Raw genomic sequence first — 24,783 nt, forward strand, 5'->3', positions numbered from 1 at the left:
GTGGATCCATTCCAAGCCTGATGCTCTTTGGGTTAGATGGATCAACCACATTTATATGAAGGGTACTCCTTGGGCTTCTTACTCCCTAAACCGGATGTGGCTGAGTTGGAGGTCTATTTGTAAACTAAAAACTAAATTCCCATTGGTTTTCTCTCTTTTGGTGTATGGAGTACCGACCCTCCCCGGTATTCTGCTCTCCGTGGGTATGAGCCGATCGGGACTCACTACCCACGGGTCCCTTGGTACAAGTATACCGAATGTCCGAGTGTGCCTAAGCACACCTTTATTAATTGGTTAATTGTCGAGAAAGCCTGCCGAAGGATAAACTATTTCGATTGGGCATTAGTCGATGCTATGTGTTTGGTGTGTGGTATGGTCCGATGAGACTCATATGCATCTTTTTCATCGATGCCATTTCATCAGGAGAATTCTTGGGATGCTTAGTGTCAAGCTTAATATTCGTCTTCCCCTCATCGGTACCTTGGCTTGGGTTCACAAAAGCCTTGGTCAAGATTAAAAAGAAGGTCCTTATTGCTTGGATTCAAAGCGATACTATATGGTTTGAATTCAACAGAACAAAGTCTTTGTTGATGGCGCCCCTGCTCATCCAAATAGGGTTGTCCATGATATAGTTAGCATGATGAAAATTCGTTGTACTTTTTGGCTTCAAAATGTAATGTCTACTAAGGATAAGGAATGGATATTTATGATTAGCTCCTAATTATAATTGTCCATTGCCTTGGAATTGTACCATTAGTTGGTAGTTTGTAAATTGTTTGTTCATTGGTTTTAATGAGAAGCTAACCTTTCACCAAAAAAAAAAAAAAAATATAAATACTTAGGAAAATTACCAGTCATCTTCTTTCTTTTAGTTTTCTTGAAATTGACCATCTTAATTAATTATTTTATTTTAAGGAAATTAACAATCTTAACTAATTGTTTTATTTTAAGGAAATTGACCATGTTTAGAAAAGTTGCCAAACTTCTATATAATTTAATTTTAACCCAAGCTATATAATATTTGCATTGTGATCCCTTAATCGGGTCCATCACACGGTGCTATTGATTTAAAACTATATAGTATAATTAATTTGTATAACTTTCTTTAATTACATTGAAGTCCCTTGGTTTCTGGAATTAATATATAGTATAAGTATTGATTTGTTCTACGATGGAATTTGTAGGATATTTGTATTGGCAGAATTCTGAAGAAATATACTCTTTTGCACACTAACGGGTCCCATCATAACATGAATTTAAAAAAAAAGGCTGAATTAGTGAGATGGCACGTCCTGGATTGAGTATTGTTTTCTGAATTAATAAAGATAAGATGGACAACTAAACAAGCTTTAGAAAACACAATTTATGGGATTATGAAATTCCCATGAATTAGCAAGGTAACCAAACGAGGTCTTAGTAATACTAGAAAATAGCAAGTCCCTTAAAATTTGAGAGTCAAAAAAATAAAGTTAAAGGGGGATAAATTGACACTTTCGCGAACGAAAAAATATAGGAATAATATATTATGGAAAAACCTGATAAGATTAGCGGCCACCAATACCCGTCAACGATTATAAAACATCACACATACCACGCCATATAACCCATCCACTCATCCTTTCCCTTCCCTTCTCTCTCTATCCTATTCATCTCCAAATCAAAAATCCCCAATTCAAAACCCTAACCCTAATCCCCAATTTATCTCCTTTTTTCCCTCCCGAAAATCATGTCGATGAACCCTAGAAAGCAAGGTTACGGATCCGATACCGCATCAAGTCATCTATGGGTCGGAAACTTACCTTTCGATATCTCTGAATCGGAATTAATGGCGTTGTTTGAGAAATACGGTGCTATCGACGGAATTACTTGCTACGCTTCGCGAAGTTACGCTTTTATTTATTATAAACTAGTTGAAGATGCTGTTGCTGCTAAAGAAGCTCTTCAAGGTTTTGTTCTTAATGGAAATCCCGTCAAAATTGAGTTTGCTAAGCCGGTTTGTTCTCATCTTTTGTCGATTATTTTTTATCGGATCGTTGTATTTTGCGTTTGTAATTACTTTATTTGTTTTGATTGTACTCGGTTGAATTCTGGAATTTGTGAATGTTTACTGGTTTTGATTCAATGTGATTGCGTTCATGTTTGCGATAACACGAGGGTATGACTGCATACATTCGATCCCCGATCACCCCCGCTATCCCCCACTCCCTCAAAAGTGAGTTCATTCTATTTTCATATATACGTTTGTTCAAAATTCATCTCGCATATCGAAAAAACGTAATCTCCTCGCACGAGATAGCGTCATCCAATGTGTTTTTCTCTCCCGCAACTTATCAGTTTCATCGGCAAACACAACATCTTTCTATGATGTCATTCTTGTGCAGATGCGCGCCACCATGAACTTTAGAATTCAATTCAATCTCGTTGCAATATGAACAATGAAACAGAAAATACATTGATGCTGATAATCGCATCTTCAAGATCGTGTGGCGTGTCAGCTTCAATGATGGTAATAACATAAGAGTAATCGGAAAATTGTGATATACTTATCCATTTGTTGCAGATGTGTAAGTCAATCTGCAATGCGTAAATATGGTCTTCTTTAACAGTAATATATTCAGGCAACCATCTTTTCCCTAAGATTGCTTTTGTCGAAGGGTGTGTGAGCGACTCGATAATTGCACCTTCTTTTCAGCATAGGATTTTCAAACAATGACAACACTATAACATGAATCAATGCAATGCCAGATAATCTCAATGAAAGAGAACAAGTGAAGCATGGAGCATGATGACAAATTAAGAGATACAAAAACAATAAATCAAGTGTTAATATATACTTTTAACATATATACTTTGAAGAGAGGTAAAAGAGATTTAAATAAGAAAATGTGTAAAAGAGAACTATGTTAATTTGACGCTTCACTTGGGCACTGTGTCGCGTTTTCGACATGACTCACAATCGATATGACACAGGTCAGTATAGTGTCTCCGTCATTACGACTCGCAGATGATACGACACAGGTCACTTGACGTGTCTGACACACCCAATTCAAACACGGCCGTTGACTGATTCTAATGGTTTCAAAAAAGAAAACGAGAACAGAAACAAAAATGACATCAAGCTGTAACTAAAAACACTTTTAAGAATAGCAAAGAGGAAGGACACAGTGTTGGCTTGTTGCTGGTTAAAGCAAAGAAAATAGTGAAGTCTGTTAAATAGTTGTGTCTGTATCTCATAATTGGTCAAGACGCTTACGCGTATCTGCCTGATGCTTAATTTTTAAGACAGTGTATAGAACACTGACACACTGTCGATTCTCACACTGTCCGGAGTAAATAGAATAGAATGAAAGCTAAGAAACTAGAAAGAAGTAAAAACATTTGCAGAGATAAGAAAAAGATATTCAAGTTGGAAAGAAAACAAGTCTAAACTCTAAAGTCAAATTCTCTCATTCAAATGCATTCTTTCTCCTTTCTCCTTTCCCTTCCTCCAATCTCCTACTATTGTAAATTTAGATCCACATACAGTCAGTTCTATATGTTTATCCACATTTTCTAGAGTGTTCCTGTACCCTTTAGAAGCTTGAGCATGTCCAAATTTTGTGTTGCTTACTTGTGCCTCACTGTCTCATTGTTGCTTGACAAAACCATCGTTCAAGGCTTCTTCTTCGTCTTTATGTTTTTTCGTTACTTTTTTGCTTTTCAGAACTCCCTCGTTTGTGTGAATTAAAATCTGTCTTGTGATAGGGGAATAGAAACTTCTGTCTGTGTGAATTAAAATCTCATCTCTCTTCAGAAATAGATGTATCTGCAAAAGTACTTGCAGTTTTTAAACTATATTATGATCGTAGTTTTGGTTGCTTATGTGTTTAAGATTTATTCACAGCATATGTTAGATTACATTCATGTTAGTGAAGTAACATTCTAGACTTTTGACTCACAGGCTAAACCCTCAAAACATGTATGGGTTGGTGGATTCAGCTCAGCAATATCCAAGGAGAAGCTGGAAGAAGAACTAAGTAAATTTGGTGAAATTGAGGACTTCAAGTTCATAAGAGATAGGAATACTGCACTTGTTGACTTTGTTAGGGTAGAAGATGCTTCTGCAGCAGTGAAGAACTTGAATGGGCTGCAAATCGAGGGTGATCATATACGTGTTGATTTTCTTAGGTCACATCCTGCAAGAAGGGTAAGTTTTCCATTCGAATGTTTAATGATTGTTTTTGGATTGTATCCAGTCAATTTATACTTGAGCAAATCAGAATGATAATTTAGCACCAGTTACCTGACACACTAATTATTTTATGTGGGCCTTTTTAAATATCTGTTAGGAATTGTTACCAATGACACGAGATCTGTTTTTATGCACCGACACTTTGTGTGGGATTTTGCTGTATTGGCTACAGGAACAAACTGATTTTATTGAGATGGGGAGTGCACAATATAGAGGTGGTGGTTTTGATTCATCATGGATTAACCCTGACATTGCGAGGAATTACCCCGAGTCAAGGCATAAGAGACCACAGGTATATTGCACTATCTGTCCATACTATTGGTATTTGATTCTCATGATCTCTTAGCTAGATTGCGCTGTCTTGTGACGCGAGCTGGGATTGCAAGCAAATATTTGTTTTCTTTACCTTGTAGATGGCTTGATGCTAGAAGTGATCATGTGTAGATGCTTCGCACAGATTATAATTGTTCTTTTTCCTTTTTCAGCCATTTCAATCTGCTGGAGGACGTAAAGGGGATAATCCCAGTAAGGTCTTGTGGGTTGGATACCCTCCTTCAGTTCATGTTGATGAAGAAATGCTTCATAACGCCATGATCTTGTATGGCGAGATTGAAAAAGTAAAATGTTACTATGGAAGAAATTATGCATTTGTTGAGTTCAGAAGCATCGAAGAAGCAAGGCGAGCAAAGGAGGCTTTGCAAGGAAGACTATTTAATGATCCTCGAATCGCAATAATGTTCTCAAACAGCAGTCTAGCTCCTGGGAAAGAGATTGACCCCAACTTTTCCGGATTTAGAGGACAGAGGCCTGATGTTTTTGGAAACAAAGGTCCTTTTCGACCACCTATAATGGATATGTTTCCTCCTGTGGCACCAAATAGCTTCTCTGGACCTAATGGGAGGCTTGGACGGGGTATGATAAGGCCATTTGGACCTAGAGGAAATTTAGATCCTCTGCTGCCAACCCCAGATTTTCATGATCCTAGTATGCATTCTCCTGGTGGCATGAACCAGAGAAAATTGTCTCCTTCTGCTGCCAATTTGCTCCCCTCCCCTGCTCTTCCTGGTAGGTCAGGTCAGAGGACAACTGGTTGGGATGTCGTTGAGCCTCATGTTCCTGCTAGAGAACTAAAGAGGTCAAGAACTGATGGTCCCTCGTTTCATGACTCTGAGCAATTGGATGAATATGTTGACCAGCCTTATAGTTCTGGTCCTCCCTTTGGAGGCGGAGCCTTAGCTAGAGGTCAGCCTGAAAGTGGATTGGGTATTAGAGATACTGGAGCTGCAAAAGGACTTGGTCATGGACGTGGAACTGATGATCATATCTGGCGGGGTGTCATTGCGAAGGGTGGAACTCCTGTTTGTCATGCTCGTTGCATTCCTTTGGGAAAAGATATAGAGTTTGAGCTGTAAGCATTCCTTTAATTATATGAATTTCTAACTCTTTATTTATTTATTTTGATATAGAACTTCATTAGCAAATGTGTTATGTGTGATATTTTCATTTCTTATTGGTTTAATATATATTTATATATCTTTGGGCTTGCTATTGCAAAAAGAAAAAAAAAAGAATCCAAATAGTTTGGTAAAACGTCAGTCATGGAGAAGTATTTTATCAGCTAGTTTCTGCTGAACAGATTTGAGTGCCAGGAGGTGGATTTATTAGTTTTCTATTACCAATGCATATATTCTTTGATGGATAACAAGAAAATGTTAGCACACTATTCAACAGTTAACATTATCATAATTTAGTCGTGATGGGACTATCTGAAAGAAGAGTTCTCAGACACTAAGTGCCATCCCACTTGTCTTTCTGGACAATGTGCACGACTGCACGGTGCCGGTGGTGAGAATTTTAAAAAAAAAGTGCAGTTATTTTTCAAGATATATTTTCTTTCATCGAAAACATCCTACTTGTGCTGTGTGCAGTTACATCATCTGTAGATCAACCTGTCTGTTGTTACCTGTCCTAATGTTGAACATCTTGCTTTGTAGGCCCGAGGTTGTTAATTGCTCTGCAAGAACAGGATTGGATATGCTAGCAAAGCACTACGCTGGGGCTTTAGGGTTTGAAATTGTATTCTTTTTGCCTGATAGCTTTGAAGATTTTGCTAATTATACTGAATTCTTACGGTATCTTGGTTCAAAAAACCGCGCTGGTGTTGCCAAGTTGGATGATGGGATGACATTGTTTTTGGTCCCACCATCTGATTTCCTGACCGATGTTTTGAAAGTAGATGGCCCGGAACGCTTGTACGGAGTTGTCCTTAAGTTGCAACCGACACAACCTGCTGTTACTCCTTCATTACAACAGTTCCATCAGCCTCTTCCAACTATGCAACAAATAGACAGGCCGATTATTCCTCAAACACATGAATATGCAGTGCAGAAACCGGAATTTTCCATTCAAAAAGATTACAGTACCTCCACACCTCAAGCAGCGATACCTCCGAAAGCAGCATATCCAACTTCGTCTGTACCTCAAGCTCAATCTAGTGAGAACTTTCCTTCAGCATCAGTACCCGCTCTCACATTAACAGCCGAGCTGATTGCTTCACTTCAGTCCATCCAGTCAGCGGCTCAATCTTCGACATCCTCACATTCATGGAATCAACAGCCTCAGGTGCAAGAGCAAACAGGGCAATCATCTCAGCAGTTTGGGATTCAACATTATCCTAATGCACCACCATTGATAAATAACTTCCCGTCATTCTCAACGAACCAAAATTTTAGCAGCCACACGGTTCCCCCTGTTCCCGAAAATACGGCTATGCAAAATCATGCTTATAACCGACAGGAGCAGGGTTCGATTGCTTCCAGGCCCACTCATATGCACTCAATGAGCGCGCAGGGCCAACAATTTGTTCCTCTAAGTCAGGCTACTCAACGTTATTCTGTAGAGGTTCCTCATAGTGCTCAGCAGGGTTACGCTTATAGTGTAGCTGATAGTCAGCAGCCCAATAATCCCGGTTCCTATGCCAATCATTTGCATGAAGGTAATAATTCATCTCGTCCAGAAATTAACTTGCCAGGTTCAATTGGGAATTCAAAGCTGGAGGTACAAAGTTCAGTTGAAAGATTTCAAACAGTGCCAGCAGGAGTTAGTCAAGGAACAACAGAGGTTGAGGTTGACAAGAATCAACGGTATCAATCCACGCTGCAATTTGCTGCTAGTCTTCTCCAACAAATACAGCAGAAGCAGCAGCAGCAGCAGCAGCAGCAGCAGCAACAGCAGCAGCAGGGTGGTTCTAATATGGGAAATCAACAGTGAAGTCCACCCTTTTGCTAGGTAATTTCTTGCAACCCAGTTCTTGGCTTCTTGCTATTCTTTGTGTCTATACTATGTTTGGAATTTTGACGTGCTTATTGAATGATTGATTTCTATTCTTTGTGCTCTGTCAAGAGCTGAGTCTGGTTTTTGTTCTTTTCTCCCTTGGCAATTGCTCTTTTTGTTAGGGGTATGCTTATAAATTTACTAGACTCGGTTCACAGTATTCGATGCACGTGTTTGTCAAAGTGTTGGACTCGGCTACTGCTCATGGCTTAATAAAGTTTGTCAAAGTGTCATATCCGTGGCTGAGTGTTGACTGTCAGACACGGTACACAAGTTAATATGAAAGACCAGAGTAACATAGAGCTCACCTCCTGATCAAGTTTTTCACGGTCTCTATGTTCCCCTGTTTTTTAATTTAGTTTTGAGTGATGCAGTGTATATATGCTTTATTTTAAGAGTACGGATTATGTTGTTCTTGCTAGTTGCTACTTTTGTTCTGTCTTACTGTCTGGGTTTTTGAGATCCTATATTGAAGAAATTTGTTCGGCTAGAGTGACTTGTAAAAGAACTTGACAGTTCTGGCCTCTGGGATAGATCTTTTTTTGCAGAATTGTTTTTTGAATTCATACTTATATCACTTGCATCCATAGGATTCTAAGATAGAAGTGAACAAAATGTTTCGTCTAAGGACTAGCTTTGAATAATTGTGTGACTTTTGTTATCTTTACTTGACTTTTTACGTTGTATTTCAAATAGATATAGTTTTTCAAATATACTTGCTTTACAATTTTTACATTTTATTTTAAATTTATATTAATAATTTTAAATATTGTTTTACAATTTCGTCTCTAAATCGACAAATCCTTCTTGTGTTCAACGCCAACAGTAGCAATATTTTCCATTTCCCAATTAATGATCTTTGAAATTCACACGTATTTTCTCATTACACTTCAATGGTTTTGAACGGATATTTGTGTCTGTTTATCCTTGCAAGTTAGGTGTCATGTTTCAGTCTAAAAACTTCTCGAGTGGTTAATGCTGAAGAGTGTGTATGTGTTAGTTTATTGCAGAAGACGTGCATTCGTAGCACAAGTTCTGGAATTAGTATAGTTTCGGTAGTTGCGTTAACCAATCCTATAATTTGCTTATAGCTAGTCTTCTTTGGCTTAAAAGAATGTTTTTTAAAAAATTATCTTGTTGGTATCGACATGACCCTCTTTTTGACAGTATTTAGACACTTAAGCTCAGGTTGAAAACGTGACTTTTCACACATTAACAAATTAGCCGTGGCCAACACTCTGACACACCTACATCTGTCATGTGCACCGAGTTTGAGTAACAAAAGCAAAATGATACAGAGTATTGTCTAAATTTTGGTTTGTGGCTTTTTGCTCCTTTTTTCCCTGGTTGTGCTGTCATGTTTGTTTTCCCTGCTGAGTTGTATGTCGTTAGGTGCTGCATGTCCCATTTGCATGTCTTATGTAGCAACCAGATGCATGGCTTTATCTTTCTGATGTTTTTTTTTGTGCGCGTCAAATGAGTAAAAAGGCAGTGCAATATCAGGGGTAGGATCCGAACTTTTGGGACATATTCTCCACTTTACCCCCATCTTAACTACTAGGCTTAAGACGACTTCGGTTTTATTTTTGTGATGTAGATGTTTTTTTAACTAGTCTTTCTATTTTTTTCCCCTCTACCTTTTAAAATCTTGTCAGTTTGTAATGTTGACTTATAAATTGCTTATATTGCAAGTTTGGAGTAATGTTTGTGAGTTGTCTCAAATTGGACATACTTGATCCAACCTTTGTCTAGGCGAGAACAGTCGCATTTAGGAAGAAGAATAAACAAGAATAAGACGTGAAACTAATTTAAACATGAAAAATACAATTAGTACTTAAGTTGTGGTACTGGGATCTCGTCTCACCCCAGCAAAGTGAAAATCATACGAAGCAAACCGGTAATACTTGAACATGCATTTAGTTCTTGGTGTTATAGGTCAGGCTTAGTTTGGGGAGAACGGGAAAGGGGCTGTTTAGCGGTTATTGTTCGAACAATACAGTATAATTATACCGTCAAAACGAAAAACACGAATGTTTTCAGCTATGTTCAATGAAGTGGAAGCCAAATTAAGTTTTGCTACATCATCGTTAAACGAGTTAAGCGAGTTAAGCATGAAAATAAGGGTAAATCGTACACAAGGCGAGTCTGACATCCGATCAAATGGCAAAATTAAATAACGTCAATCCTTTTCCTTTTTCTTGCCAATCATTTACGGCTTACATCTGCTTGAAAACAAAGAAAATTAAAATCTTCACTGAATGCAAACTCCCAGCGAATCCGAATGGTTTGTTTTAGGATACTTGAAGTTGCCCCGTTTGCCTCTGTTATGTTTAGTATAACCTGTAACAATCTTCCTAGTTGCGATCCACTGGTCAATGACTGCGATGGTGCTGGTACGTTCCTTAGCATGGTCGATGCAGAACACATGGCCATTACAATTGCTAGCGTAGGACCTTTTCGGTATAGTAATTAGATCCTCTACACTAGACATGCAAGTTTTCCATCAGGTATTAGACGAATGGCAGATTGAAAATTGGAATCCTACCTCGCTTAAATTTTTATGATCCCTCCAAATTATGATCAAGATCTATACTTGTTTTAGGAGTCGTGTCTTGTGTGTAAAAACGTGCTGCATACTTACATCAGTGTCCGTCTACTCGATTCTTCACAATTCACAATGTGGCATTTGGTCGATCGATGTACCAATCTTCGTGTTTTACATGGTTTATCATACTATTCATGGCTGTCGTTCCTATCAGTTTTTAATATGCCATCAAACGAGTTGAACTCGATAATTAACTTGTCACACACTCACACTTCCGAGTGTTTTTCAATGTTTGATTTAGTGAGAAAGGAAACTCAATTCTGAACCTAAATTCCACGTGAATGCGTTCTCTTCACCTAATCCTTTCCTAATTCCTACCCATGGTGTTGCAAAATGCAATTAGCAGCAGATTAGGTATGTAAATATTTTTCCCTTTTTTATTTGTTATGCTTACCCGGACGCTTCGATTTGGCTCAAAAATTGAATAGGCAGCTGAACAATATTTAGGGTTTTGCAAATCGAACTGGCTACCTTGCTCGCGCTAGCTTTGGGAGTAGAAGACATCAACGACCTAGGGAGGGGACGCTAGAGCATGCTATCTAAGCTTTCGCATTTTGCATAAATCTTTTCGCATGATAGATTTATCCACCGCATTGCTCGAACTTCATTGGCAATTTCATATTTCCATACCTCAACATAACAATGTTAACGCGGGCAATAAATTTTCATCATTTAGAGTCGAATACAAGATATGGAGAGTGTTGGTGCTAGATAGGCGAAAAGAAAGGGAGTGAAGGGGCAAGAAATTTCGGTTAGAGGGGGTGAAACAGTGATCGTCGTAACTAAGATATAGGCGGTGAAAAAGAAGTTGAATATTAAGCACGGATTCAATTTAGATACCTATCTCGGTTGAGATCGTGCAGTTTTTTCGGATCAAATCCGAAACGAAATTATTCAAATCAATTAAAGATTAAGACCATCCTACAGAGTGACATAATGCTTAGTGTTTATATATACAGCAATTCTCCCTTGTGACGGTCACAATTTGCGATGGGTAAATGTGACCACTTTTTGATAAAATGTAACCACTCAATTACTGTTCATAAAATGTTACTTAAAAAAAATGGTCACATTTTCTCATAAAATGATCATATTTGGCCCGTCGCAAATGTGAATAGTATTTGTGACGGAATAGTATCCGTCACAAATGAGAATTGGTGTTATATAAAAACGTACCATCCCTCATTTTGTAAGACATTTTAACACTGAATAATTAATTGCTATGTAAAATCGAGCAAACATGTCATTAAAAGGGTTAACCCATTAAATTGCCTTCAGTATTTCGGAGGAGATTGTCCTAACTGTCGGTAGGGGATACTCCTGATTAACACAAAAAAAAAATACTAAATAATAAGTGCGTACAATTATTTATATATGTTTGATAAAACATAAAAATTGATATTTAAAAAATCTATTAACAAATACGGATAGTATGTAGTAGATCCTACAATCCTCGAATTCTTGTTTTGATATTATTTGGATTTATTTTTAAAAAATGCCCATGATTATGAATTTCATATACATACGTATAATATTAAATTTTGATTTAAACGTTTCAGCAGCTTTGGAAGACTCATTTTTTTCGCTTTTTTTTTCCACGATTTTACAGGCAAATGGAAGAAAGAAGATTTCCCTTTGTTGCGATCGTTAATGATGAAGAACTGGAAAGTTTGAAGATTTAGTTCCAACGTTACTGGTTTAGTTCCGACGTTAATGGAACCATAGGGGTAGTTGTTTGTTTTAGGGTTTGTTTATTTATTTTGTGAGTTGTATCTTTCTTTTATAGTTTATCGATTTAGTTTTGTAAGAATTCCCCCCTTTTTTGTTCAAGGCAAAATCGTTTCTCCTTGCATTGAATCAATGATTTATCCCTTGTTAATTTTACTCCAAAGTTACTTGTCAAAAAAAAAAAAAAAAAAAAAAATTTACTCCAAAAGTTTAACCTAAAATAAGTCAAACAAAAAAAAAAAAAAAATAACAGAACAATGTAATGTGAAGAACTCTTAACTAATACATCTTTTAGAACCACTTCCATGATTGAGCTAAACCTACGTACTAGTTAAACCTTGTAACGTCAAATTTTGAGCTAATTTCAAGTTAAAAACCATTCAACAGTTTAATTAATTTATGACTCCATTAGCTGGATGGACGTACACGCTACACATCATACTTTTTTATTTATTTATGTATTTATTTATATAAATTCACTATTTTCTTATTAGTTGCTTCTTTTTTGCGACTATTTAAATTACTTGCTTTATTTTTTTTTTGGTGCGAAAATTACTTGCTTTATGAAACTTCTATAATTCAAACAAAGTTAATCTACATCACAAGTCCAATTGTTGAACTATTAGTTTACAATTTTTTAAAATTTCAAGCAATCACAAAACCAAATCATTAAAGTCAGAGGCGGACGCAGAAATTTCTTATAAGAGGGGCACAAAAAAAATTCAAAACATCGTCCATCTTAAAAAAAAAATTATATTTTGGATTTTTTCCCCTAAAATTAATATGGTATAAAGTAAAAATGGAAAAACAATTCGTTTGACTAATTAATGATACTTCGTATTCTAAGTTGAATAAATAAATGTATATTTAAATTAATGATAATTGATTTTTCTAATTAAAAGATATAGTACATACTACTAGTTAAAAAATCAATAAATACTAGTGGCATAATGGTTACAGAGTAAATATATAACAAGTGAGGTCTAAGGTTTGACCAACTGAGCCACTAATTACTACTCCCTCCATTCAACTCCAAATGTTAGTTAATTTTTTTTTTTTACACTATTCACAAGTAAGAAGAAGCTTCTCATTTCCTCTTAATATATAAGATAAAATATATTCATGTGAGATCTTGTTTTATTCATTTTTAGGAGTACATTTAAAATATTAAACTTTTATAATTTTTACAAAAATGTGTAACTAAAAATATTTACAAAGTAAAACTCGCGCTGACAAACGTGAAAAAATGATAAGTATCATTTGTAGTTGAATGGAGGGGGTACAAAATTTGATGGTGGGCACGTGCCGACCCGGGCCCCCTAGATCCGCCTCTGATTAGAGTTGTTTTTTCTCAAATCTCTATCTCATTTTTTCTCACCACGTTAAGACATCATCAATTCAACAAATACTTTCAAATTTCATTTCATAAATTACTATTTAATACGGACATATCCGCCTAAAAAAATAAAACGGGTTAAATATATAATGAAAGATAGAATAAAATGCATAGAGAATAAATAAACTTTTGCTCCATCCATCCTTAGTTAGGGTAAGATTATTGGAAAGGCTTTTTCAAGTCTTGAAACTCTAAAACATCAACTTTCCATTAACTTTTATTATTTCTTTATTGTTCAGACTCGTTTTTGACTAACCTCAAATTTTATACATTATCCGCCAAACTTAACTCGTACTCTACTTTTCCAAAACACTTTTTTTAACAAAAAGAGTTGACATATAAGATTATTTATTGAATAATTTTCCTTCAAAGTGGAGTCACGATCCACTCAAAGTCTTATGCTCAACTTAATACCTTGTCAAGACTAAGATAAATTATTAGTAGTCTTGATATATTGGATGAGTATTCTTTCAATACTACCAATAATCTTACCCTTATTATGAAGTACTACCGTAATATTAAACTCGTTTTAGACTTAAAACGGACGTAATTATACAGACCGTAGTATAAATCACTATCCTCCACGTGACGGCCAGCAACTTCTCGTTCTCTCTTCATTTTTTCTATTCATTTTCTCCTTCGCCGGCACTCCACCCTTCCTTCTCTCTCCTTATTACATTCTCACCACTTTCTTCAATTTTCCCCCAAAATCTCCCCCAAATTTCCTCAAATCCCTAACATTTTCCAGATCTTACCTCAATCAATAACCTAATTCAATTAATTCAATCAATTTCCGGCGAAAAATCATCAATGGAGAAGGAAAAACCTACCGGATTACCGCCAACAGGAAGAACACCACCACCGCCGCAAACGACGTCGTTCAGTCATGATTTAAGCCGAATGCCGGATACTCCACCGAAGAACAAGGGACACCGTAGAGCGCACTCGGAAATCCTCACTCTTCCGGATGATATTAGTTTTGATAGCGACCTCGGTGTTGTCGGAGGTGTAGGTGACGGCGGAGGTTACGGTGGTGGAGGTTTTGATGGCGGCGCGTTGTCGGATGATACCGAGGAAGATTTAATTTCGATGTACATTGATATGGATAAGGTGAATTCGGCTACGTCTTCGGAGTTTCGGCTTGGTGAGTCGTCGTCGGGGAATGCGCCGGTGCGAGGTCCGAGACATCAGCATAGTCAGTCGATGGACGGTTCGGTGTCGATTAAGACGGAGATGTTTATGAGTGGTGGTAGTGGTAGTGTTGGCGGTGGTGATGAGGTTTCGCCTGCTGAGGCGAAGAAAGCTATGTCTGCTGCTAAGCTTGCGGAGTTGGCTCTTATTGATCCTAAGAGGGCTAAGAGGTAGTGCATTTTGAACTTGTGCTTTTCGATTTTGTATTTGTATTGCAATTGTGTATAGTTTGGTAGTTGAATGATCACAAAAACTCCAGAGAGACGGTCTCTCAATAGCGTTATTGAGAGACCTTCACATGATGGGTGAGGGATCCACTGAATTTCTTTTTTTCCCTATTATGTCTCCCACTAAATTAGTGGGAGACGGTCTCTCATGAGACCTACTAATGATATAGGTGATTGTTTGGTTGTCTATCGAAATACGCCCTTTGCTGATTCTTTGTTTGGTTCTCCTTCTGATTCATGTAAATTTGGGAGTCCTAGGAATCACGCGAATAGATTTCTATTTTGGTTGTCGAAACACGTCTTGTGGTAGTTCTAGTTCGTACAAAATGTAGGTTTCACTTGCTAAGCATGCTGAGTTAGCTCTTATTGATCCCAAGAAGGCCAAGAATTAGTGCTGTGGATTTCAATTTTGTTTTGCATTTGTTTGTAGTTTGGTTGTTAAATTATTCTAGTACTTTAGGTTGTATACTTCAATTTGTTTTGCAGTTTTCTTTAGTTTCATAGTTTAGTGATGGAGATATTTGTTTGGTTGTTGAAATACTGTCGTACGATGATTGTTTGAATGAATTTGGAAATCCTAGGAGTTACTAGAAGCGATACTTGTTTGGTTGTCGAAACTCGAAACACATTATAATATCCTACAGTAGTTCTATTTTCCACAAAATGTAGGATGTTACGTGCTAAGCTTGTTGAGTTAGCTCTTGATGACCTAAGAGGGCTAAAAGTTTGTGCATTTTAGTTTTGTGCTATTCAATTTGTTTGTAGGTGATTGTTCAATTATTATTCTTGTACATTTTGGTTTCGTGTAATTCAATTTGTTTGGGAGTTGTGTATAGTTTGACCGTTAAAATGATTTAGGTGATTGTTTGGTTGTCTACCTAATTCACTTGAATAATCGAAGAAGTTATGTAAATTCTTGTTAGGTTGTCCAAACACGGCTTGTGGTAGTACTAGTTTCTCCAAAATGTAGGAAATCACTTGCTTAGTTACCTTAGCCTCTAATAGGTACATGGGAATTCTCACCTAACTTGCAATTGCCTTGTCTCAACCAAACTTTGTCCCACTCACATGAATTTAATGTTCACGGGAGTTTCATCTTCACGTAGTGAACCATACACACATGATTCATTTTGGGTGTGGGGAACTACTTGTTCTTTGAAGGTTATGCATTGTTCTAAAGTTGGACTAATTTTGTTAATTTACGCGTTGAGAAGTAACTTATTTACAGAATTTGCTGCTTTTCTTACATTTTTTATTGTCTTGCCGAAGAATGTTGTTAAGTTTGATGATTAAGTTGTAGCCTGTTATTTTTTTTTTTTGGTTTATGATGGACAGAGGTGCTGTGTTAGTTTGCTTGTTCAAAATGTTTTGTATTTGAGCTCTCAGAAGTGAGTTGTATACATTCATTCCTTTTGTTATAATATCTTAGTTTGGTTGGCAAACTGAAGCTATTACTTTTAATGTGAAAACTGGCGATGAGTTCTACTAAAGTTTTGTTGATGATGCTGATATTGCCTTTGGTGATGTGGCTTCTTTTTCGCTGATGAGTGTGTTGTGCTGCTACTGATTTTGTTAGAATGTTCTCCTTACTGTGAAAGAAAATGTTATTAGCGCAAGTAGATAGGTTTGATCTATGTAGATAACCCATTGAATTTCTTGAATGATACTAAACCTTCTGTCAAGATAAACAAAGAGAAGACGAATCTCATAATCGGAGTTATGATTTCAAGTATCTAGTAGCTAGTAAGAGCATGCATCTAGGTTCATGCATTTGTGTTCATATGCATGCATTTTTGTGGCACAAGTTCTGTTACTCCGGCACGCAATTTTGAAATTTAGACAGCAAGCTGAATACCGCTGTTAATAATAATAAAAAAGAATCCATCAATGCTTTGTAGGAAGACATCTTCTATAATTATTCTTCAGACCCCCATTGCTTGTCTTCTTAAAATCTTTAATGGTACAACTTTCATGTCTGCCTCCAATTTCTCTTATGTATGCCTCTCATCCCTTTCTTTGTAGATCTCTGTTTTGTGGGTTTTGGTATGTGTCGTAGTCGTGGCGGAGTCTGACATATCTAACATGTGTCATGTTGTTGATACATGACATGCTGGTGATGTGTCGTGTCCATATGTGGCACAAGTAAGTTGGAGAGGGTTAATGACATTCTCTCATAGAGAAAACCCTCTAAAAGATTAATACCTATCCCTATTATTCTAGAGTAAGTTCCTTTTGTTGGGTACTCTATACCAAAGAGGCATTCATATTTGTAAGTAAGAGATTTTGCAACAACCAAATGTGCATGTTCTGCGAGGTCTCCACTTAAGTTCCTTGTAGATAAGAGATTTTTTCAACCGTCGATAATTCTTCGTGAACATGTTAGGCTTCCCAATTTCCGCCAATGAGCCCTCATGTGCACTAACGAGCCAAGTATTATGCTCATTGAGCACTTCCCTTAGTTTGCACTTCTACTCTTTCTTTGTACTTAACTAAATGAACACCAAGATTGAAGTGAAGAGAACACTAAAGAGAGTTTGTGGAAAACTTAAATTGAAGTCTTGGCCACTCAAATACACTTGTAAATCCAATAGACCTCCCATCTCAGTTTTAAATTTCTTAGTAACTTCACTAGTATACCACTATACCCTAGAAACTTCTAGAACATAGTAGTCCAATATTCCAATACACACACAAAACTAGAATATACATGAATATTCTAGTATAGATGCTCTAGTGTTTAAAATTATCTAGACACTGCTCTAGAATATTCTCCATGAATATACGCAACACTAGAAAGCTCTACACAACTCTAGAACGCATACAATAATCTAGCATGATCATATAAATTCTAGACTAGTCCTAAAAGGTTAAAACGGCTTCAATCTTCTAGAAATTTATGTCAAATTTAGCACATCGACCCCGAACCCAACGGTATTTTTTCTTTTGGATTAGTGAGAGGTCATCTGTGGCATCAGGTTTGACTCAGATTGGGTCAAGATCGCGAGATCTATTTAACACAACTCAACCTATATCTTTGACAGAACCGAAAGGCCTGTCGAGTGGGCTCTTCTCACGTACACCTCTATGATCTTACTTGTGATAAAATCAATATGCTTTTATAATAAACTCTCTTTTGTGAGTGAGGGCTAGCATGCTTAAAAAAAATGAGTGCATTATATCTTATACTCCCTACTTGTGCTAAACCACTATGCTTTCATAATAAGTAATTTTAGGAGATTGAACATGAATTAAGAAAGTGTTGGAAAATGTTGTAGTATTTAGATGTAATATAAGTAATCTTTGAAAATAGAAAAAAAAAATATTTCCACCAATCCAATAGCTAAAAGTCCCTGTTTTTCCTAATTAATGGTGTTTTGGAATATGTAGTGCAGATGTAATACATGGAAAAATGTAAAACGACATATATTTTTTTGATCTGTTCTAAAACGACTTATAATAAAAAACATAAGGGAGTATCCGCGTTATGTGGGGTGTGTTAGATGTTGAATTCTGTAGTTCTAGTGTTAGTTGTGTGGATGGAGAAAGCAAGTGTTTGATCTAGAAAACTGATGCAGCAAAGTTGACATGTTGGAAAATTGAAGTGAAATTTGGTACAGGTGATATGTTTCTGATATTTGACCAGCGTTGATGTGACCTAATAAAAAGTGAGTACCACGAAATTCTGCGCACCACTGTGTATTCTGTGATTTATGCTCATTTACTGCTCTCAGAACTATAATTTAATACCGTGCATCGACCACATATTTAGGCTTGGGCAGCCGCTGATGTGAAGACCTGACTGGTTACATATTTTTTTGGAGGATGCACATTCTTTAATATGAATATATAGGATTCATTACTATTCCTAGTTTTGTTGTTGGTGAAAGTTGCTGGTCTTTCAAGGGGTGTGTCAATCTCACATTATCAAAGTTAAAGGAAGTAGAGTTTTTGCGAGGATGCTGTAAGAGCTGCTATCGCGCTTTGGCTTTGGCTTTAGTAAATATTTGTACATGATTTTCTCATCATAAAATTGGCAGGGTGCTATCTGTAATCTTTCATAACTTCTTGTTCATTGACCGCTTTTTGTGATTCATGTGTTTCTTGCTGCATCACCAACTTTTAATCTCATCTTATAGCTGTAGGAGAATGTAGATTTGATGTTACTCCGATACTTCACTTAACTGCCGTGTTGCGTGTCAGACACGTGTCGGTGTCCGACACGACACTTCACTTCAATTTAGACCACAAAACAGGAAATTTCACCCCAAATAGCCGTGTCCGACACGCCGGCACGTGTCGAACACCGACACATGTCGGCGTGTTTGAGTAACACAGGGTTTGAATACTCCTTTTCTGCTAGCATGATGCGATGCATTTAGATTATAGCATCCTGGATTATACATATTACTAGGCCACTTGAAACTTGCATTCTTGCCAGAACTAACCAGCTGACACTCTAAGATGTCTTTCTTTGTTCTCTGGAATAGAATATGGGCAAACCGACAGTCTGCCGCAAGATCCAAGGAAAGGAAGATGAGATATATAGCAGAGCTAGAGCGCAAGGTTCAGACTTTACAAACAGAAGCAACCTCTTTGTCTGCTCAGTTGACCCTTCTGCAGGTAGTAGTTTCTATATACGATTCTGTTTAGTGGGCATAAGGTTTGGCGTATCAGATAATTTCTATATGTTATTTTAACTGATTTTCTTATTCCATTCTTTTTTGATTTCTTTCAATCTGAATTCACTTGCGTTTGTCTATATATTTAGTCGGCTCTCCTGTGTTATCTATAGTCTATACTCATTTCTGAAATTACTTGTGAGCAGAGAGATACAAATGGTCTTACTGCTGAAAATAGCGAGTTGAAGATCCGCCTGCAAACAATGGAGCAGCAAGTTCACCTACAGGATGGTAAGATCTTACCTTTTTACATGATTTGTAAGCATGATCGTTGATTCTCTCATGTTGGTAAATGTACTGTTAGTATCGCATGTAGTGTATGAAGTTTTCCTTTTACTTTCTCTTCAACCACTTTTCTTTTTCTAAATGCTGGTTGCTCTCTTTCTGTGGGTTGTATAGCGGATGATATCATACAATTATTTTTTTATACCCCTAACTCTTTTTAAGTTTACGTTTTGGGGGGGGGTGCTCTTATCATGATTTTCACACTCAAGAGAAGATTAAATTTATGTCAAACTTCTTTTGAATCTTGACGCTAAGTTTGTTGATTTTTTTTTTTGAAAAAGAAAGAATTGATGTTGGTGAGGCCTTGGGGTATAGGCGGGGCGTTTGTGGATCCAACTGCCCCCATCGTTGCACTTATTGCTTGCTGTTCTCGTAGGTGCTTGGCAGTATAGGTACATAGGTACATATAAGGGTGATGAATTTATTGTATAGGTCCTGGGTTCGTGATTTCAGTACGGGGGAAACAAGCAAGTGGAGAGAAGAGTGCCAACATGAAACTGAATTCATTGTTTTCTTGTCTGAAATTTTGGAGATAGAAACCACTGTTTTTTTTTTTCTTTTTTCCGTTCTTGAATTTATTATATACGGGTTCATGATTTTAGTATGGGAAAAACAAGAAAGTGGAGAGAAGAGTGCCACCATGATGCTGAATTCATAGTTGATAGAAACCATCTATTTTTTTCCTTCGTTCTTATGGCTTTTCGATCATCAGTGATTACTTGCAATAGCAGGTTAAAGTTGAATTTTCGCTTGCTTTTTAGTAATAAACTTTAGGTTATGTCGTCTGCCTTGTCATTGAAGAAATGGCTTATCACATAAGGGCAGCTTGTCCATACAGTATTGGTCATGAGGCAAGAGTTTTTAATGGCCTTGAATAATGCGTTATTCCCCCATACGGAAGTAATAGTTCCCTAGCAACCTCCTACTTCCACCCTCCTCTTGACCTCTACCACCACCTACCTCCAATCTCCTCCACTTCCCATTATTTTGAGCTGAATGGTTCGGCAATAGTTACCCCCATTCCCGACTTCTATCTTTCTTATTTTTTTTCTAAACTTAAAGTTGCATAACCTTTTTCTTACCATAAAATATAAAGTATAAATTCTATGATTAAAGCTATATTTTCTAAATACTATTTTGTGAATTTAATCTTTAAAAAATTCAAGCGTATTAATATTACAAAAATCTGAGAATTATGTTATTGTGATACTTCCCATGTATAGGATACCCTAATAAGAGCTAATCACGCATCTGTATCATGTATATAAATCTGGTGACCCTGTTTCTGAGTCCCTAATTCTGATCATGCTCTCGTAGAACACATCTGAAACCTTGAACCGATCACATACTCTGTATGCTTCTGAAATATCAATTGTTTTATTTACAAGGAATGATAGTAGATTAGTAGTAGTAGAGTGATGTCATCATGGGTCATCCGTTGACAACCTCTTTTTGTGGACACAGTTATCATTTTGGGCCAAGTCCGCCTCTTGTGTGTTTTCTACTTCCTAGTACAAGGGTATGGCTGGGGTCATCCCATCTTAGGGGGAGCCCTTGTGGGCCTTAGGCACTTGGGGTAGTCTTGTTCTTTTTGCCGTCGATCAGTTATGTCGTAGGCATAGAAACATTAAAAACTCTAGTACAATCCTAAACATTTTATATACTCACAAAAACAAGACATTTTTTAATCGCTTTTTATTTCACACTTTGTGATGCAGCTTTGAATGATGCACTGAAAGAAGAGATTCAACACTTGAAAATGCTGACGGGTCAAGCTATGTCCAACAATGGCGGGCCAATGATGAACTACCCACCATCCTTTGGAGCTAATCAACCTTACTACCCAAACAATCAGGCAATGCATACTCTGCTAACTGCACAGCAATTACAACAGTTACAGATTCATTCCCAGAAACAACATCAATTCCAGCAACATCATCAACTTCAATACCAACACCAGGATCCGACCCACCAAAGTCACCTTCCCGCCGAGTACAAAATTAGACCGTCTATGCCACCTTCAAAAGAAAACACATCAGACTCCAACTCCGGCCCTTCAAAGGATTGAGGTGATTAGTTTGCAGCATTTGATTAGTAACTAGTTTTCTTTATTTGCGATCTATCCGTGGGGACAAATGTTCGTAGTTAATATAGTCTCGTATTAACTACTACAGTAAGGGAAACTACATAATTGATTTGTTTTGTAGCCGTTTGTGTATTTGGAATCTGTCTGTAGTTAGTAGGTCAAGTGTTAGAATTGATATGTAACTTTTCATCTTGAAAATGCGTCTCGTAAATTAGATTACTATACTGATGATGGTGTTGGGGGCTTAGCCGAGTGATCATGTAATTTTGCTTCTAGTATGGCTGAGCCAGTGGCCTGTGGAACTGGACTTTGTTTACTTACTAATCAATTCAATTCTTTTTTTTTACTTGCTGATTATTCCCCTTCTTTTTTTATTGCGAAGAAATATACTCGCAATTTTCACATGGATCATCAGAGCATTCTGTGTGAGGAGAAAATTATTCAAGTGAATATTTCTCCTACTAAAACTTTCGCTTGGCTTTCATTTGAAAGCGTCTTTAATATAGACGGAGTATGAATGTATGTTGCATGTCTTTTACTTCTCTTCCGTAATTTTTTTATTGTCTCTGTACTTTTGATTGTGTTTTCAATTTTCTCTTGTTTTTACCTTGCAAGAAAGGTGTCATTAGAAGAACAATGTCATTCAACACTTCATGATAGTCGTTCCAAATTAGTGTTGGATGCTTTGTTGTAGTACTAGTGCTTGGATCGAGTCTCTTGTATTTACTGTTAAAACTTACAACTTTGGAACTCGGTATCAGTATCATTAGAACTAGTTCGAGGTTAGGTTTATTGAACATACAAAATCCGAAACTACAAAAATAAAGTATTTTATGAATTATGAATATCCGGTTCCGCACAAACTATGCTATTATTATATCAACTAGTTTTAAACCCGTGCAAAATTGTACGGATATATATTTGGGCCAGTATTAATATTTTTGGATGTATATTTATTTTTGTATTTCTATTGTATTTATCTAGTTGGTCTAAATCTACGATCCACATAATTTATTTTTAAATTTGTTACAAACACGAGTTCACATACACTGTTTTATAAGCAAATAACGTAATCTACTCTTGTAAATAAAAATTGCATACATAAAAAACTTTACATCCGGATAAAAGAAATATAATCTAATAATCAACTTTAACATATGCAAGTTATTCTAAAAATTCAAAAATTTCATGATACACTACATTAGTAGTCGTAGTAGAAGTACGCATATTTGAGTCACAAAATAGAATTTTCTAGCCTTCTTTTTGGGTGACTCTGAAAAGTGCGACATAAAGCTGGCCATGACTAAACACTGGTCTTGGAAGATAGATGTTGACCTGAGATAAAGACTGCCCTTAACTTATCGTGTTATTATTAAAAAAATATTTATTACAACTATTGCGAATTATTTATTATAAAAAATTTTAAAAAATTTTTATTAAAATTTTTTTAATCACTTGTAAATTAAATTAAAATTTATTTGTTTTTTTACAGTAAAAGAAAATTGAAATTTGCTTTAAATTCTAGTTGAAGACTAAATTAACTCGGTTGCCTATCATTGTCACCTACCATTTTCGCCTTTTCGGTGTGTGCGGTTGATAGTTAAGTTGCCGAGTTTTATATTCCAAGTAAATACTCCGTCATAATTGATTTTTTAAACAAAAATTTTTGTACCATGTAGTTTTAAAATTATGTTGTGATGTTGTTGCTGCATGGTACAATAATATTAACCAAAAGACATGAATATTTTATACTCCAAGTAAATATTCCGTCAAGATTTATTTTTTAAATAAAAATTATTGTACCATGTAGTTTTAAAAAATAATGTATGTAATTCATTTGCGTTTTATGTGCGATCCCGTATATAAATGTAATTCCTTCTTGAAATTATGTAATTTTATTATTATGTAATTTTCTTTTAAAAATTATGTAATTCAATTTCATTTACTCGCATTTGTAATTCATTCTGCGTATATGTTATTAATTTTATTTACACGGAATGTATAAAATTATTTCATAATATTAATTCATAAATTTTTTTCATAATATTATTTCATAGAATTTGTTATAAGATGGAATTTATCGCATGTTTGAAAAGACGAAAATCTGAAGAAATAAATACATTGCACACTCACGGGTCCCACCATAACATGAATTTCCAAAAAAAAAAAAAAATCTGGATTAATGACGTGGCGCGCTGAGGATTGAGTATTGTCTTTTGTATTAATATAGATAAGATATAAGGAGTTGAGCCAATGATTGAAATAATACAATCCCCTAATTTGGATTTCTCTATTATTCACAATTTCTAGGCCAAATACAAGTGTAACACAATTAATAAAACTCTCGGAAAATGCAAGACTACACAATGTACAAAGTTGATTACACTATATACAATGTAATGGAAATTGTTGCTAATCAACATGTTTACCGTTTACGCACAATGTAAATAAATACCGTAGTTGATAATGAAATAACATTATTTTTCGGTATAAAGGAAGTCACAAGGGCACATTAAGTCTCGGTTGTTTAAGTAGAAACGTAGACAATCAGATTAGAGCAACAAACGGTTGAAGCGTAATTTGGCGTGGGAATTGAAAGAGTTCATGCAAGGGAAAGACAATGCACCCAAACAAGCTTCAATTTTTTCAACCTCTTCTTCCTGATTTTCTTCACAATTTTGTAAGTCTCCATCCCTATCTTTTTTTAGATGAGAGTACCCTTCTCTTTGAAGGTTGGGTAAAAGTCAATGTCTTTAAACTTGAACAATGATGAAGAATAACCCGAACCGCTATCTTTGATGCGCGCTCCTGGTTATATGTAGTAGCTTGCAAATTACATATTCAGGGCCAACAACTAGGGTTGGAATTTCTCTCCCAACCCTAGTTTATACTCTGCGTTCGTTCGGAATTATTACTTATAATTAAAAAAATGTGAAAGGCGTAACTTAATTGGAATAGCGACATTGTAATGGAGTTATGGAGATTAAACGTACGCAATGAAGCCCTATCAACTGATAATGTA

At 36.2% G+C, this 24,783-nt stretch overlaps 2 protein-coding genes across 2 annotated transcripts; both read left to right on the top strand.

Annotated features, from left to right (window-relative positions):
• The first annotated feature begins 1,572 nt into the window (after window positions 1–1,572).
• Window positions 1,573–12,026, top strand: LOC141606286 (flowering time control protein FPA). The gene is made up of 6 exons (XM_074425354.1): window positions 1,573–1,993; window positions 3,941–4,186; window positions 4,404–4,523; window positions 4,717–5,639; window positions 6,226–7,519; window positions 11,779–12,026. The coding sequence occupies exons 1-5, from the start codon at window positions 1,727–1,729 to the stop codon at window positions 7,499–7,501; spliced, it is 2,832 nt and encodes a 943-aa protein (XP_074281455.1). The 5' UTR covers window positions 1,573–1,726; the 3' UTR covers window positions 7,502–7,519; window positions 11,779–12,026.
• A 1,861-nt stretch (window positions 12,027–13,887) lies between these two features.
• Window positions 13,888–22,107, top strand: LOC141606287 (putative transcription factor PosF21). Its single transcript, XM_074425355.1, has 4 exons — window positions 13,888–14,654; window positions 19,199–19,331; window positions 19,537–19,621; window positions 21,394–22,107. Exons 1-4 carry the CDS (start codon window positions 14,104–14,106, stop codon window positions 21,741–21,743), a joined length of 1,119 nt encoding a protein of 372 aa, XP_074281456.1. The 5' UTR covers window positions 13,888–14,103; the 3' UTR covers window positions 21,744–22,107.
• The last annotated feature ends 2,676 nt before the right edge of the window (window positions 22,108–24,783 follow it).

Source organism: Silene latifolia, chromosome 10 (genome assembly GCF_048544455.1).
Source record: "Silene latifolia isolate original U9 population chromosome 10, ASM4854445v1, whole genome shotgun sequence".
Lineage (NCBI taxonomy): Eukaryota > Viridiplantae > Streptophyta > Magnoliopsida > Caryophyllales > Caryophyllaceae > Silene > Silene latifolia.

What these genes read in the sequence shown, in the direction of transcription:
- LOC141606286 (XM_074425354.1), top strand. Translation starts at nt 1,727, where the DNA reads ATGTCGATGAACCCTAGAAAGCAAGGTTACGGATCCGATACCGCATCA. An exon ending in CAAGGCATAAGAGACCACAG is followed by an intron (nt 4,524 to 4,716) that starts GTATATTGCACT and finishes TTCCTTTTTCAG; the next exon opens with CCATTTCAATCTGCTGGAGG. An exon ending in AAAGATATAGAGTTTGAGCT is followed by an intron (nt 5,640 to 6,225) that starts GTAAGCATTCCT and finishes CTTGCTTTGTAG; the next exon opens with GCCCGAGGTTGTTAATTGCT.
- LOC141606287 (XM_074425355.1), top strand. Translation starts at nt 14,104, where the DNA reads ATGGAGAAGGAAAAACCTACCGGATTACCGCCAACAGGAAGAACACCA. An exon ending in GATCCTAAGAGGGCTAAGAG is followed by an intron (nt 14,655 to 19,198) that starts GTAGTGCATTTT and finishes TCTCTGGAATAG; the next exon opens with AATATGGGCAAACCGACAGT. An exon ending in CTCAGTTGACCCTTCTGCAG is followed by an intron (nt 19,332 to 19,536) that starts GTAGTAGTTTCT and finishes ACTTGTGAGCAG; the next exon opens with AGAGATACAAATGGTCTTAC.